The sequence below is a fragment of the Amblyomma mixtum genome, chromosome 2 (genome assembly GCF_055824585.1).
Source record: "Amblyomma mixtum isolate Tamu chromosome 2, ASM5582458v1, whole genome shotgun sequence".
Classification (NCBI taxonomy): domain Eukaryota; kingdom Metazoa; phylum Arthropoda; class Arachnida; order Ixodida; family Ixodidae; genus Amblyomma; species Amblyomma mixtum.
Genome location: NC_143013.1, coordinates 268,767,441 through 268,780,221, shown reverse-complemented (window position 1 = coordinate 268,780,221; position 12,781 = coordinate 268,767,441). Strand labels below are relative to the sequence as shown.

The window sequence follows — 12,781 nt, the reverse complement described above, 5'->3', positions numbered from 1 at the left end:
GGCGTGCGCCATTTGTAGCATAACTTCGCCGTCGTTACGAGCGTTATTCCTATGAATGCGCATTTATTTCCGCGAACTCCCAAAGTGCCAACTAGCGGACGTCGTAAAATTTTACATTAAAGAAAAAAAACAGAATGAGTCAGAGCTTGCATTGCATCGTAGCTTCTCATCTTTATCGCCGTTCCCTCGACGCGAGTTTCAAAACGGAGCATGCGAAACGGACCTACGCGGAAGGGAATAAAACGCACGTGGCGTCGTCGGCGGTAAAAGAAAAGAGGTAGAGAGGAGGAGAGGATTAATAAAGAATTGAATAAAGGAATAAATAAACAAAAATGAATGAAATTAATGTACGCACGATTGAAATTATTGAAGAACCGAACGAATTAAAGGACTTTTAAAAAATTGAGTGGAGGGAACGAAATAATTAAAAAGGGGGCAAATTAAGAAAGAACACAAAGAAAGTACGAGAAGAAGAATTAAGAACGGAATGGGAGAAATAAGGAACGAAGCGAGTAAGGAACTAAATGTTTCTCGCTGCCTGATGCCTTCTCTGATGCGTGAATCGGGGAGCATATTTCGTTCTCCGGACGGCAACGCTATAGCAGCATGATGCCAGGCGCCCTGGAGCTCTGCATGCCATCGGCTGCATGCCTCTCTCCACCCTCTCCCCTTCCTCTGTGCCTCCTCTCCAGCAAAGGGGGAATGACGACTACAGCGACGACTGTGACGACGCACAAACATCGTTCTAAGAGTGCTTGTACGCTCCAGATTTTCTTTTCTCTTCACTATTTCATTCCCATCCTCTCCCTGCTTCTTCTTTTCTTGTTTCTCTCCGTATGCAAGACATGCTTCTCCTCTAAGCGCGTGAGGAATGCAAAGAACCCGCACACCAAGGGAGAAGGCGAGAGGAATGCACGAGAATCGCAGTTCGAGGATGTTCTGTGCAGCGCCGCCAAACGCGAGAGGGCGCTTCCACGGCTCGCCAGTGACCACCCAACGCGCGAGGAATTATGGGGCTTGATTTTCTCATTCCCTCGCAATAAGCGACAACGGCAGAATTATTTTTTTATTATTTTTCTCACTCACTACGGCATCGTAACGCATGTCTGGAAACGCCGCCGGTCTCACGATGCCCTCACAGCCTGAGTCGCTTTGGGACGTTAAACCCCCATAAAACATAATCCTAAAGGTCGGTAACCTGCAGTATACAAGGAAACCAGTCTCTGCAGAAGCAGAGAAACAATTATGCGCATCGATTCAGCTAACGCACCTGATATCGGAATTGTGAGGGTTCCAAGAGCAGAAACGCGAATACTGCACGCAACAACTGTTGCCGAGGGCAGGAAACAAAATGAGAGTGAGAGAAGAGAGAGAGAAAAGCTTCGCGAAAGTGGATTCCACAAAAGACTGCTCTCGCTTTTATGTTCCTCTACCTTTCTCGTTCTTTCTTTTTTCTTCTCTTAAAAGCCACGTTCGCGGCGTGCGTCCCCTACGCTTTCCCAAGGGCACTCGAACTCAACCGTTGGTTTCTATATGGGAGTGTTGTATAGCAGCCTCGAAGTCCGTCTTCTGGTTGGAGAGGACGGCCGGGGAGAAGCAGGCTTCTCCTATCTCCAAGGACGCCTTAGTATTCGAATGCGAAAAATTATAAATTCATGATCGGGGAAATGGAATTCGAGCGCCTTCTCGTTCCAGCCACCCACACCAACCTCCGACGCGAAATAAAAAGAAAAAAAATGTTTATGCGGTGCGTAAAATGCTTAAAATTGGACGAACGCGCGGACTCCCGGAAATGGCTCTCCTTTATTTGGACGTATTTCATTCTTCTTTTCACTCTTTCCCGCCTTTCGATTCGCTTTCTCGGCAAAATTTCGGATCGCTGTGCGTCGTGATATTTTCGAGGGTGTTTCGCTCGTTTTTGGGAGAATGGGGTCTGATGCAAAGATGACAGAGAGCTGACACAGCGATGTTTTGAAGGTGTTGAAAACGGCGCCCTGGAGATGGCTATAACTTATAAACTGGCTCCTCGAATCCGGGAATGCGCAAAATGCGAGGAGTTGAGGAAATTTCTCGGAATTCGGCAGTGGTCTTTGTGGGCGGCTTCTCTTCCATTCGGTTGGAATGTTGTCCCGTGTGAAACATTATGGTGAACCGGAAGGCAATGCAGGATTCCTTAAGTACGCGGCCAGTTTCCTTTTTCATGGCATGGTTTTGTCAATAGACAACTGAACCGTACTGAGCGTGCGTATGATTCAGACAGTGGATGAGTTTTAAGGCGAAAGCCTTCGATGCCTGATCGTTGTCTACAGAAGCTTGTCGACAGAATGTTGTCAGCAGAGGTGTCACGCTTTTCGGTTGGTCGAAATGGTTATGACGTCAGAGTGTGCAGATTCGCAGTAATGGGGTCACCCACAGATGCCTGACGCCCACTTTTGGAGCAGACGACAACTAATAAAATAGTTGTCGTCCGCTCCGACAGGGGGCGTAAGGCGTCCGTGGGTGGCCACATTACATACCTCATTACTGCGAACAGAGCCATGGATACAACCGAACTCATCGAAGCAGAGAGAGAGTCGTGCTAAAGAAGCAGTCAAAGTCGGCAGTCAAAGTGTGTAGTTGTAATGTGCAGTCAAATAAAGCACTAGTACAGCAAAAACAGTCTCGCAGTCAACGACAAACAGTGCGCCAGGAAAGGCTTTCGCCTTGCAACACTTTAGAGAGCCAAAGTGCCCCCTGAATTTTTTTTTTCTCAGCCAGCTTAGCACCTCAAGAACCTGCTGTCATGCGACGCTTAATTTCTACATTCTTAGCGCGAACCGCAGCAAAGCGTTAGCACACTCGCGCCTTAGTTCATATCTTTATTTTAAATCGTGTGGCCTATCCTTGCGCGCACTGTACTTCTGTGTTTTCAGGCCCTACATTCGCCGATGGCCATTAAGTACAAGGCGTGGTTGAAATTCCGTATTGGGCTGTTCAGTAAATGAGCTGAAGAAAAAAAATTCCATTCGTAGTTTCAATTTCTACAACTTTCTTTCCGCTATGGCCATTTGCACACAACGTCTACTGCCTTCAAGCTCTGTACACCGATCCACTGACATCACCCTGTGCTGTGTGTTCTAAGACTAACGTCGTCCATTCAGGGGCCGTTTCACAAAGCTGCTTGGGTTATACAGCCAGACAAGGGAAGGGAAATGAGAGGGTTGTTATTATGCAAGGTCACTAAGTATCTCAAACGACACTCTGGTTACGGTATGGCTAACATTTTTGTTTTACTCAATGGCAAGCCGTGAGATCAGGATAAATTTCTGTGCATGCTTAGAACATTCAGCCTTCGATTAGCTGACGCTTGCAGTGGTCTCCACACTGGCGCTCTATTTTATTGAGAGAGAGGGAGTATATAGGCTTAAGCCTTCGGACAAGGAGGTGTCGTACGCCATGAACTGCAGAGAAATCTGGCCAGATAGAACTCGCTTAAATCGAACTTCTGGTTTATTTGCATTGACGCTTTTGTCTCGCCATCACATAAATTAACAGAGCCCCCCCTCCCCCCACGCCCCCCGTAATTTAAAAAGATTTGGCTACTTTCGTTTCTTTCTTTCTCATATAATTTTTGCACGTTACATTTGGTCCTCCTTTCCTCCACTAGGACGCCCAAAGGTTCCATGCTGCGAAGTAAGTGTGTAGACTGGAATAGGAGTCGTGGCGAGCATGCGCTAACTCATTAGGGCAATCACAGTCGCTTCGCCCCGGGATTCGAACTAGCGACCTCGGCATTGCATAACGCTCTGTTACAACGAGTCCTAGGGAAGGGCAATTTTCGAGAACAAGTAGCGCTAAACGCTGACGGAGAGCTTTCGTAACGCAGCCAGCGCTGACTCGATGGACAGGGCAGTGACATGACGTGATTGTGTAAGCCAAATCGTTTATGCAGCTTTAACCTTTAAGGAAAGAATGGAAGGGGGGGGGGGGGGGGGGGTGAGTAGGTATTGCATAACCAGATAAACGGTGTCCACGTCTGTCGCCGCAACATCATTACCGGTCAACGCCGTTTGCATTAGGCAACACCAGAGGCATTGCTTTGTTTCCGACCATGTAGAGTCAGCCGCGTCCGTAGGCTTTCGAATGCAAATAGAACGGCTCTTCAACATTGCCTCGTTTTATCATGCATTGTTGTGTACGCAGGCTCATTTATTGTACGGAGGAAAATGAGGTGATTCAGTCGGCAAAATTTCGGATGCAAGTTCCAACGACCCGAAGTCATGGCCGCAGCCTTTTTTAGGGCGTACACTATAGCGACCATAAAAATGCTGGTGTTGCAGTTGACGAGAGCTGTTTTTCATCCCTGGCAGTGCAGTCGTGTCCAGAACTGGGCCGCAGCAACGAACGAAATTCCTGTGTGTCAACAAAGTTGCATTGCGCAAACTGAACGAATGAGCGCTTGTTTTGGGTAGTTCAGATCTTTTTTTTTTGTGTGTGCGTGCAGTTCGTGTCTGATGTTTAGAACTAAAAGTGAGGAGGGACCGGAGCGCCGCGTAATCTGATAACGTCTAGATGGCCCTTCATTACTCGTAAATATATCCATTATATGACCGTGGCTGAGTTGGTTTTCTGTGTGGTAATACCCGCAGCCTTGCATGCGGCAGACTGGAGAAACGTGTCGAAACGCAGCCATTTTGGATAACAGCTCGTTGAATAACAAACTGTTTTGCCTATCTGACCTGCAAATAAAGACCGGAGTCCGTTCGCTTGAAGCATTTCTTGGCAACTGGTTACGTATTCGTGAAAGTAGGATTTGAAGTTCCGAAGTGCGCATAATACGGCCCTTTTGCGTTAAGATTACTTTGCCCAATGGAGCCTCAAGAGGTGATTGAATATTTTTGGGCTAAAATCTGTGCAATGATGAAGACATGTTTAATAAACAGTCACAATATTTGTGTATATTGTTTGAGAGGGAGTTTTTTTTTTGTCCTAACACCGCAAAGGATTGCTGCAAACGCTTAGTATCAACACTACACTCATTCATTCGCTTTATGCCTATATTTTAGCATCGTGTTACTCGCCTTTCCTTTCGATAGTTCCATTGCATATTTTACTGTATTGCGTCATACTTTGGTGCTGTCGCCTGACCTGTGAATTTTCTTACGTCTGCGAGTGCCATCGTGGTTACCCTTGTATAGGTTAACGCAACGCCCATTCCTTGGCTGCAAGATTCTCTGTCAGCTTTGATACCTAAGCGTTTAAAGTAAAATAAAATCGACACTGAAACCATGGAACGCAAATAAAACAAAGGAGAATGTTTTTATTTATTTTTATTTCCGCTGTTCATCAGCAGGAAAATCGTCAGTGTAATCATTTTTTTTTTCATCCGAACGATAAGTTTTTATAAAATAGAAGGAAAGATAGCCACATTCCGCCGCTTGGGATCTGAACTCACGACCTCCGTGTGTCATGTACGGTGAATCTTTCAACGTTTAACGGCAAATAAATTTAGCCATTTTCTTCGCAATTTGGTTGGTGTGTCAATAATGAGAGTGCGTAAGTGGGTGATGGAGTGGTTGAGAATGAATGAATGAATGAATGAATGAATGAATGAATGAATGAATGAATGAATGAATGAATGAATGAATGAATGAATGAATGAATGAATGAATGAATGAATGAATGAATGAATGAATGAATGAATGAATCCACTTTGGCGCCCATCGCCCTCCTTTTTTTCGCCTCTTGCATCGGTCACAGCCCTCCGGGTGGGAGCTTTCTAGCACTGACCCGATGATCGGCGGCGGAGCCTTCACCCAGTACGTGCGCATGCTGTACCTGTCGGTCTCGTCGGCAACGCTGTGCGGTATGTGCTGACCTCTTTGTTTCTTCTCCCACCTCTTTCTTCCTTCCTTCCATCACTGCCTGGACGCATGCATGCCTGGAAGGATGCATGCCATCAATGCATGCATATTTAGTCAGAAATCTTCAAGCCACAGGTTTTGCCTTTGAGCGATGTAATTTGGTATTCACGGCCCATTTAACAGAGCGAGAGAAAGGCAGAGAGGTTAACTAGATAATTCCCGGTTGGCTGCTCTGCACGTGGAGAGAGGGGGATGAAAGCAGCGAAAGAGGAGAGGTCGAAGTACATGTTCTAAACCTCCGGAGAGGGAGGAAGATACGTATTCTGGCCCCTGCGGATGTTTTCAGCTTCTGAGGTATTCTGACTGCCCGTCTGTATCTCTAAGAAGCAAACACTATGTCCTGAAGACTTGTGACACAGACTGTAATCTCTACTGGGTACCAAAAGAGTGTCGCTGAAAGCAACCTTTGTCAGTGCGCTACAGAGAGGTGAATACCACTTTACGGCGTTATCTGCAACAACGTCATGTTAAAATGTTCGTTTAAGGGTTTCGGATGGAAAATACTGTCTTGATACCGGTGTACGAATTATTGCTTTTATATAAATGTCGCAACGTTGATTGAAACCTTGCTCTCTTTATGTTGCATATATTTCTTTTTTCGGCAGGGCTGCGTGTCGATTGTTTTGATGTTGAGGCTCTGCGCAACCCAGGTTTTGACTGCTTCTGCGCGTTGTATGCCCGGTAAGAGGGCGCCCTAACTACCATCTGGTGAAATAATTTCAGGTTTTTCTGATCACCTTTCATATGCCTTCGGAGATAACAGCAGCTAAGCATCTTATCGGATCTGACAGGCATCTATATAGGTCAGAGGCTGTACGAACGCGGAGCGCCTGCAGTGTGCGAGCACTTCCTTTCCTAAGCCCGGAGAAATGACACAAATTTGGCCAAGGCTCTGCCATGGCGTCGGCTTATAACTTGTGCTGGTCGGCCCAAATTCCATAAAATCCGCGGCACAGACCGAAAGCCGAGGCAAACCGAAAGCAGCTGCATACCGTACAGGGCAGCTGTGTCTCATGTACCCACGCGGATAGAACTCTAAGCTGGCCGCCGCGGTGGCTCAGTGGCTATGGTGCTCGGCTGCTGTCCCGAAAGACGCGGGTTCGATCCCGGCCACGGCGGTTGAATTTCTTTGGAGGAGAAATTCGAGGCCCGTGTACTGTGCGATGTCAGTGCACGTTAAAGAACCCCAGGTGGTCGAAATTTCCGGAGCCCTCCACTACGGCGTCTCTCATAGCCTTAGTCGCTTTGGGACGTTAAACCCCATAAACCAACCAACCAGAACTCTAAGCTAACGAGTCTTGACTGCACTCACGCGTAGTTTTGATATTTAGTTTTGTTTGTTTGTTTGTTTGTTTTTGTTTTTGTTTTTGTTTTTGTTTTTGTTTTTGTTTTTGTTTTTGTTTTTGTTTTTGTTTTTGTTTTTGTTTGTTTGTTGTTGTTGTTGTTTGTTTGTTTGTTTGTTTGTTTGTTTGTTTGTTTCACTTGAAAGTTCGATTTCTCGTCACGTTGGTTGTATCAAAATAGTAAGCGTTTACCCTTTTTGTTTTTATTGATTTTTCTTACTGCGACGAAGGACGAAAGTTTCCGCCGATCGAGATTTTACGCACACGTCACACAGCTTAGGATTTTCTAAGCTGGGAATAAATTTTTCCGGCGCAGTTTTCCGTAACCCCTCTTCCATCGTTCCCCGCAACACTCCGCGATGTAACACAGTGGGTGATAAGCCCGCATTGACGCCGCTAATATTCGAACGAGAGAGGAGCACCTTGATTCCCTACGTGTTCTCTTTGCGCCTTCCCTCGCTCGTTGTAGCGCACGGTAGAGAACTCGCCGCTTCCGCCTCGAAACAAAGGGCCAGCAAGTGTAAACACGCCGAGCCGCGTCGACGCGGTGTCTCTCTCCACACGCCCGCTCGTAATGACGACTGCGATGAAACACAGCGCGCCATCAGCACCCGCTCCTCAGTCTCTCGGCGTTTGTTGAAAACCGAAGCCAGTGCCTCCTCTTCTCTCCCGCTGACAATCAGGAGTTCCAAGGCCGGGGGCCCTATTCATGCATCGCAGTCCCATTGTATGCCCCCAGACACACACACACTAACGCACGCATACATATCCGCGGGTGGTTATATGCCGCCGCACATCTACAGCCGTACAAAGCCCAGCACTCGCTAATGGAAAACGGTGCCTCGCTTTGGCGGCTTCCTGTCGGGCTCGTACACAACCGCCGCTACTCGGGGCTTCAGGGTCGTCTCACTGGCTCAACAAACCCACCGCGTGCCTGTGTGCCTGGCATCCGCTGATTGCATTTAATGTATTACTTTCCGTTTTGTCTTGTTTTTTTTTTTCCGCGCCATGGCGAGCTTGTGAAGAAGTTTGCTTGCGAGGCTTAGGAGCTGTTGCGTCCAAGCTAAGTGCGCGTGCACTAACCTGGTATGTACATGCCCTTCACAAAAAAAAAAGAGGGGGTGGGGGGTTGCAATACTGGCGAATGCTGCAGCTACTGCTTCTGCTGCAATGCGTTGACCCTGACAGGAAACCAATTAAGAACTAATTGCGTAAGTGACGTTCTTGTCGGCAACTACGGTTCTGGATGGCCGCTGGGATATCTGCGTGCTATACTGCTTTCGCTCGCGTTCGCATCGACGAAGGAAATGCACGGGCTGCCTGCGAAGACGCACTGGTGATTGTTACACCTTAGGCAGAGCCTTTCGTTCAGCCTCAGCTCTGCGGGGCCGGTAACACCGTACGCATATGTCACATATTGCTTCGCGGTAATCCGGTCAACGAAGTGACTGCCAAACTCGCTACATTGTATTGTACATTGTAATGTCTGTTGTTGATGTCATTTTGTTTACCGTTATTTTATACGCTGTATGCCGTACGCTGTATTGGTCTGCAATGTATTGTACGTATAGATTGTTTCAATCTGCAGGCCATCACTGACAAAACAAAGGTCTACGCAGACTAAGTGCTGAAATAAATTCACGTTGACTTTACGTGCCGCGAAGGAGATCTTTCGACACTGCTAGCCTCATTAGTCACTGAAACCTCTGTGATGTTGCCTCTAAGTGTCTGCACTGACCGGTGGAAACAAGGCTGCTAGACAGCCAATATGGCGTCGTGCAGGTTGGGCATCAGTAGCAGAGGGTGTGCTCTAGCCAATGCACTTTGCGCGGTGAGCTGAAAAAACTGCGGAGCCTTATTACGCGTGTCTCATTACTCTATAAGCAAAAAGCTCAGCTTGAAAACAATGTCTAGGAATGTTTCTTCCGTTATAACTCCTCATGCTGTACCGTTTTAGGTGTTAGCTTTGACTGTAGTGTATCACCAAGATTGTATGGTCTAAACACAGTCATCAGCCATTTGCGAGGTGGAAGGCATGTTTCTGACGTGAGCTTGAGTTTGTTTGTTTGTTTGTTTGTTTGTTTGTTTGTTTGTTTGTTTGTTTGTTTGTTTGTTTGTTTGTTTGTTTGTTTGTTTGTTTGTTTGTTTGTTTGTTTGTTTAACGTTGCATGAAAGGACGAGATCTAGTGACAGTGAAAGGTGCATCACAACGTGGCACGCGAATGACTTTGGAAATTATACTCGCTGACACTTGCTGGCCTGAGCTGCTGTTTTCATTTCGGGCGCCAACAAGGTGTAAGACAGGGTATGACGCGGCACTTTTACGTCTCAGAAAGAGTTGTAAATTACCTTCTTTGCAATTCGGCTTTTGGTGCCTATTTGCAGGAGCCGCAAACATTCAGCCTGGGGCCTGGTATGCAACGTTGTCGGTCTGTGTCCAGGTACGCTTCATTCATTCATTCATTCATTCATTCATTCATTCATTCATTCATTCATTCATTCATTCATTCATTGAAAATTCATTCATTCATTAAAAATTCATTTTTTCGTGCTGTTATTGGACCTCATCTACGTTACAGAACGCATTTTGCCTATATTACTGCTGCGATAAATATAATAGCGGATGACTACTCTTACAACCCACGACATCCGCGGATTGGGACTTGTCCGCCGGCTCCGTACCTTCCTAAACCAGTGTCTATACTCGCCGGTGACGCGATATACAGGACTCGTGCAGTCAGGTTTTCGGTCCCCAAGATCTTATCATTTCATCTTTGCAGATGTCTCAGCCGAATGAGAGCATTCTAAATACTGCCAAATGCGCGCACAGCATTCTTCGCGAAGCGCTCTTGCATCCTCGTGTTTACCTCAACCATTCGTTCAAGTGCTAATTAATTCCCCTAATGCCTGCACTTAAATACTGAATTATATATACATATACCCAGCATGACAACCGTTGCTCGCTGTAGCAAAACATACTGAGTGAATCATAACAGCCCCCGTTCACGTACAGCCGGCCAAATCTTCAGCTGGCGTGCGTGACAGCCTCGTTTCCGTACTCCTGTAGCTTATGACGGAGCAAACTTGCGAAAGTATCAAATTTAAGCACAGGCTCACTAACCCCGTGCTTAATATTGAGCTTTCCGCAAGTTTGCTTCATCCCAAAGCGCAGGAGCACAGAAAAAGCGGCCGTTGCGCAGTCCAGCTAAAGATTTGGCCGGCTGTACCACGAACCGTTCACTAATTTCTGTGGCGTGGAGCGCTTCTCTTCCAGTGTATATTCGAGGCCTGTGTGTGATCGCGAGAGGGGCGATTTCACGCACGAACCACTACCACAACCACAGTGCTCGCACATTGTACACCCACACACGGTGGCCCTTCTTCGCGAAGCAGCTCGTCCGGACAAACAATTTTGCTCTTTATTTATTGAGCTTTGCTGGCGAGCTTAAAACGAACCCACTCAAGCGGACGCCGGGCGACTTCTGAGCGTGATGGCTACAGCTTGGGTTCGAAAAGCATAAAATAGGAGAAAATAGTAAGGAAAGGAGATCAGGGGGAAGAAATGGTGTTGACGTCATTTTTGGGCTCCAGCTGCTAACGAGGTGCCGTGAATGCTGCTTTGAATACGGTACTGACCGCGGTAGAATCTGGCACGGTTTCTTGTTGTGTGCAACTTCCGTTGCGCTGCTGTGTCCTCTTTTATTTGTTTATTTCCTCTACTTCCTTCCTGCTCGCTCTTTTTTCCTATTATTTATTCATTTAGTATTTGTTTTTGTTTCCTGCGCCAAAAGAGTGGCGAGCGTGGGCGGATGCTGCCCCTCCGGTTAGTGCAGTCATGCGTTCAGCCCGGCTGCTGCGCGCATAGGAGATTCACTGCATGTTGCAGCGGCAGGGCGGGGGATGCAGGTACTGCATCTTTTGGGGTAAGGAAAGTTTTCTCGAACGGAAGCTCTTTTATTTAGTTTTTTGTTTGGTTAACCTCTCTGGCTTCTGACTCGCTGCGCGTGTATACGCTGCATACTGTTTAGAGCCCTGGCAGGGTACTGATAAGGCTTTATTGGACGCAAGGGAAAGCAGTCGAACCAAAAACTGGGTCGGTTGCAGAAACGCGCTTCATAACCCCCCCCCCCCCCCCCCCCCTCTCTTCCCCCCAGTGTACTATAGCGGCCAGATCGAGTTGTTGCTATTTACACTATAAACAGAAAGAAGTAAAAAGGGAGTAGGATGACCTCTAGCGCACTCGCTTGCTTTAGAGGACAGCTTACTCCATATTTACTCTCTATTTACTCCCTATTCACTCCCTATTTACTCCCATATAATCGTATTCGTGTTCAGTCTGTACCATGGAGAGCCGCGTCGACTTGTTGCTGTTAGCTATACGGGCACGCTTTTTTGTAGCGCACGTATATGTCTGCGTGGCCTTTATACTGTTATCCGCTCCGAATAAGAGAAATGGACGCTGATCTGAATAGGTGAATAGGAAGAGCTTCTAAAATTATTTTTCGAGTTCGACGTACTTTCTCGCCTCATTTCGTTTTTTTTTTTATTGCACTTATCATGCCTCCTCCCTGCCGCGTTTCTTTTTCCTTAGCTGTGAATGGCTGAGTATATTTATTGGACAGGATGGATTGAATCTCTTTTTTTTTACTTTTTTTCCCCTTGCGTAAGCACCGGCACTTGTCACTCGTGCTGTCCTCTTCCTGCGTACTCGCGTGTTATTTCTTTTTTAAAGCAAATTTCTCAGTGTAGAGAAGCGGAGTTAATTGCTAGACGTCTAGCCATAGACATTATGGAGTAAAGTTCGAAAGGAATTCCGGAAGGTCGTTTCAGAAATTTCAGTTCCCACTATATGCGACCCATGCGGAGTGATAATTTCATAGCATGCATTGCTAACTAACATCGCGACTAAATTTTCACAGGTATAAATTTCATTTCATGCGGGCATTCGTGACAGACAGCGAATAAATTCGCGCTTTTCTGCCCCTTCCCGAGATTTCACTAAGAAGCAGAGTACATGAACGCGTAGACTGTAGTGTCACCTCACCTATAGTGTCTCACCTGTAGTGTCACTGCGATCCATGCTTTTGGGGAAGGATTACCAGGACGTGTGGTAGCGTGTATATAGTTTCCCCGTGCATCGAATGATTTAGTGGCTGCGACTCTCTTGAACACATCAGAGGTATTCTTCAATCTTGATCCAGGTCTAACATATCTTCGCTGCAGTATATTTCTTTCGTCGGTGGTATTTTTTCTTCTTGCGTTGCGTTACACCTTTCCTGCGTGTGCATAACTGCTTCATTGCATGCGATGCGGCATCCCGACAACAAAAGTGTGTAGCTTCTCTTTAAGAAAAAAAATGGCTTTCAGGGAGATTGAGAGATTCACGGTGGGAGCTCTAACCCAAGTGAGCAAGAAGATTAAGGAACGAGCGCTGACTGTTCCTTTTCCTCAGCATCCCTGCGGCAAGGGAGAGTGAGCTTGAAATTACAAGCAGAAGTTATAGCGGCGATCATTCGTTCAACAGCCTTCAGTCTA

At 46.7% G+C, this 12,781-nt stretch overlaps 1 protein-coding gene across 2 annotated transcripts in view; it reads left to right on the top strand.

Annotated features, from left to right (window-relative positions):
• LOC149363948 (uncharacterized) overlaps positions 1–12,781 on the top strand; it is a 158,813-nt gene that overhangs the window by 139,481 nt on the left and 6,551 nt on the right. For both annotated transcript variants that reach the window (XM_089570001.1, XM_089570002.1), the window contains exons 7-8: positions 5,740–5,845; positions 9,632–9,687. In XM_089570001.1, the coding sequence (XP_089426127.1) occupies positions 5,740–5,845; positions 9,632–9,687 (162 nt within the window). The remainder of the gene's footprint in view (positions 1–5,739; positions 5,846–9,631; positions 9,688–12,781) is intronic.